This window comes from Cucurbita pepo, chromosome LG02 (assembly GCF_002806865.2).
Source record: "Cucurbita pepo subsp. pepo cultivar mu-cu-16 chromosome LG02, ASM280686v2, whole genome shotgun sequence".
In the NCBI taxonomy this organism is placed as follows: domain Eukaryota; kingdom Viridiplantae; phylum Streptophyta; class Magnoliopsida; order Cucurbitales; family Cucurbitaceae; genus Cucurbita; species Cucurbita pepo.
The window spans coordinates 4,363,978-4,366,889 of NC_036639.1; the positions used below are offsets into that span (position 1 = coordinate 4,363,978).

Below are 2,912 nucleotides of genomic sequence, written 5' to 3' on the forward strand. Positions count from 1 at the left end.
TCTCTCTCTCTCTCTCTCTCTCTCTCTCTCTCACACACACACACACACACACACACACGGGAATTGTTCTAAGATTATGCTGTAGTTTGGCTTATGAATTCACGAATATATCTGGGAAATCTTTGCTTGGTCGATTTGTATGCTTGAATTTTAAGTTTTTGTGTATGAGTTTCTTCTTCGTCTTTCACTTTATTAGTTTTGCTTTCAGCTGGCAATTGGTAAATGTGATATTGGTATTGTAGTTGCGGTTTAAAATATGAATGTTTGCTCCATCTCTTGCCGCTCTTACCTCATATACGATTATTTTGATGCCGATGTGAATTTGTTTTGTGTCCTTTTCACCTTTTTGGCTCAAACCATGAAGAGAAGTAGGAGAAAGAGTAGGAGTAGTAGGAAACTGAAGTCCAAGAAGCTGCGATATCGCCATGATTCTCCCTCTGGCTCTGACAATGATTTTGAAAGCTCAACTTCATTGTCTTCTTCTAGCACGGAGGATGACGAAAAAGTGGGAAGATCTCGATCCAAGATGCGTAAGAATGCTAAAAAGAGAGCCAAGAAGCGATCTCATGACCGTCAAAGAAGGGATTACTCCCCTCATCCCAGAAAGAGGAAGCATTCAAAGAGAGACGAGTGTTGGGAGATGAAGAAGAGCAATAAAAAGAAGCGTAAACGAGATGCGAGTGTTCGTGCCACAAGTAGTGACTCTTTGAGCTGCTCGACTTGTGGAGATGGGAGTACAACCAGCAATGAGAGGGAAATCGATAGGCGTAAGGGCAGGTCTAGAAGGAGGAAAGAAAATATGGGGAAGATTGAACGGAGTCGGTATCGGTCAAAGAGTCATTCGCCATGCTCTTTATGTAGTGAAGGTAGTGATCATCAGAATGAGGTTGAGGATGTCTGTTATGTTGAAAATAACTTTAGACGACTAAGATCTGTAATCGTTATAGTAGGAGAGGAAGATAAATTAGAGACGTTTGATGGGAATGAACTACAAGAAAACGTCACGCATCAACCTGATCATGACCACCCTTCTTTTGGGGATATAAACAGAAATGATGGGATGAGTAATAGAGAATTAGATAATCTTATATCTGAAGAGGCACCAGTGATTATAACTGACAATAGAAACTCTATAGTTGTGAAAGATGATGGAGTTCAAAATGAAGGAAGCAACAATAACCATGGAGGATCAACTCATGACCATCCTTTATATGAAAGAAAGAATGGTTGTTCTGTAAACACCGACGACACAAACTGTATCGACTTAGAGTCGATTTTAAGACAGAGGGCTTTGGAAAACCTAAGAAAGTACAAACGGGTGCTCCCAAGGAATGTGGAAACTCCTGCTAATTGCGAAGTTGACAATAGTAATGATGCGAAGCAACTGGACTCCCCCGTCTCTAAGTCGGTTCACGTGACTTCCCCTAGGGATGAGGCTGGGATAAATGGTGACAGGTTCTCTAGACAAGGTGGAGGGAACGCTGTAAATTCAATGATAATTGAAAATGGTGTTAAATCTACCGATGAAATGGACTCGGCCGTTGCATCTACGTATGATCCTGTCTATTCTTCACAGCGCCTGGGTAAGGTTTCCAATGGAAGCAATGATCTGAATGAACTGAAGCAGCATATTTCGTCAGTAGACCAGGAGGTTGTAAACGATAGTATTTGCCAGAAGGCAGATGCAGATATTTGTCCAACAACTAACAGAAGCAATTTGGTTATTGCAGCTTTGAAGCCCGAGTCGAATGTTGATTCTCTTACCGAGCAGGCATCTGCCTCTCAGGAATCTATCCAAACAAAGCCATCTAAATCCAACATGGGCGACGGTGAAACCGCTCAAACTCAGACCCAGATGAGGAACAATGATGTTCAAAACATTGGTGATGGTTTTGGATCTCCAGCTCACAAGCCTTCTTCTTCTTCTTCCCTTAATTCTATTTCAGGAGAAAATCTCTTGAACGAGTCCAGACACGAGAGTGGTGAAGGCTCACAGTTCGAACAGAAAACCATGTCGGTAAAGCGGGGTGGTGAAATGGTGCAGGTGAGAATATTGAGTACTGACTAAATTTATATATTCAGCAGGGAGTATAATTGTACTAGTTTTGTTAAGAACTTGGAACGGATCTGCAAATATTCATTTCAGGTGAACTACAAGGTGTACATTCCAAAGAGAGCTCCTGGTTTGAGTAGGAGGCAACTCAAGCGGTGACTTAAGATCCATGATTTTGCAGCCTTGTAGGATGCTCCTGTTGCTTCCCATTCCAAAGATTGTGGAGTTTTGGATTAGAATTTTCCATTCGCTTTCTGTGCGAAGGATCTATAAAGCCTTGAAATATGAACAATAATTAGTGCAGCCAATTGGTAGCATTTGTCTGTTAACTTTTCCATGAGAATGATCAATATGACCATTTGATCAAACGAGATCCAAGTTTTCTTTGTGATGTTCGGAGCCCGCCATGATTCACACAGGTTGCCAAATCTATCCCGAAATATTGGGATGATATCGACAATGCTTTTTTTGAAAGAATAGAAAATTATAACACCCCGATTAAAGTAAAACCAGAAGAGGGTTGGAAATGCCTCACCAGCAACCAAACGAAAGATTCATGAATTTCTTGACTCGATGGCAAGCCAAAGCTACCCTAGTGATCGATCTCCTTTCAAAAAGGAAAAAAGTGCAAGTATATTTAGAATCTGAGATATAAAATTTTAATCAAGAAAGATTGAACTAACATATGTCGTGAGAGAATTCGAACCGATCATTGGCCAAACCATATGAACTATGGTAAGTTGACAAACTTTCATATAAGATACAAATCCAATAGGATATAGTTTTTTTTTTTTTTTTTTTTTTTTTTTTTTTTTTTTTTTTTTTTTTTTTTTTTTTTTTTTTTTTTTTTTTTTTTTTT

At 39.6% G+C, this 2,912-nt stretch overlaps 1 protein-coding gene across 2 annotated transcripts; it reads left to right on the plus strand.

Annotated features, from left to right (window-relative positions):
* The first annotated feature begins 7 nt into the window (after positions 1–7).
* Positions 8–2,444, plus strand: LOC111789118 (pre-mRNA-splicing factor CWC22 homolog). Of its 2 annotated transcripts, XM_023669764.1 has the most exons (3): positions 8–1,583; positions 1,731–2,044; positions 2,147–2,444. In XM_023669764.1, exons 1-3 carry the CDS (start codon positions 257–259, stop codon positions 2,210–2,212), a joined length of 1,707 nt encoding a protein of 568 aa, XP_023525532.1. In that variant the 5' UTR covers positions 8–256; the 3' UTR covers positions 2,213–2,444. The 2 variants fall into 2 exon arrangements, with proteins under 2 accessions (XP_023525532.1, XP_023525531.1); XM_023669763.1 differs by having other exon boundaries at positions 8–2,044.
* Positions 2,445–2,912: the final 468 nt, after the last annotated feature.

Bases quoted from the DNA above. Each gene is read 5' to 3' on its own strand.
- LOC111789118 (XM_023669763.1), top strand. From the start codon at position 257: ATGAATGTTTGCTCCATCTCTTGCCGCTCTTACCTCATATACGATTAT. The intron at 2,045-2,146 runs GTGAGAATATTG...TATTCATTTCAG, and splicing joins GGGGTGGTGAAATGGTGCAG to GTGAACTACAAGGTGTACAT.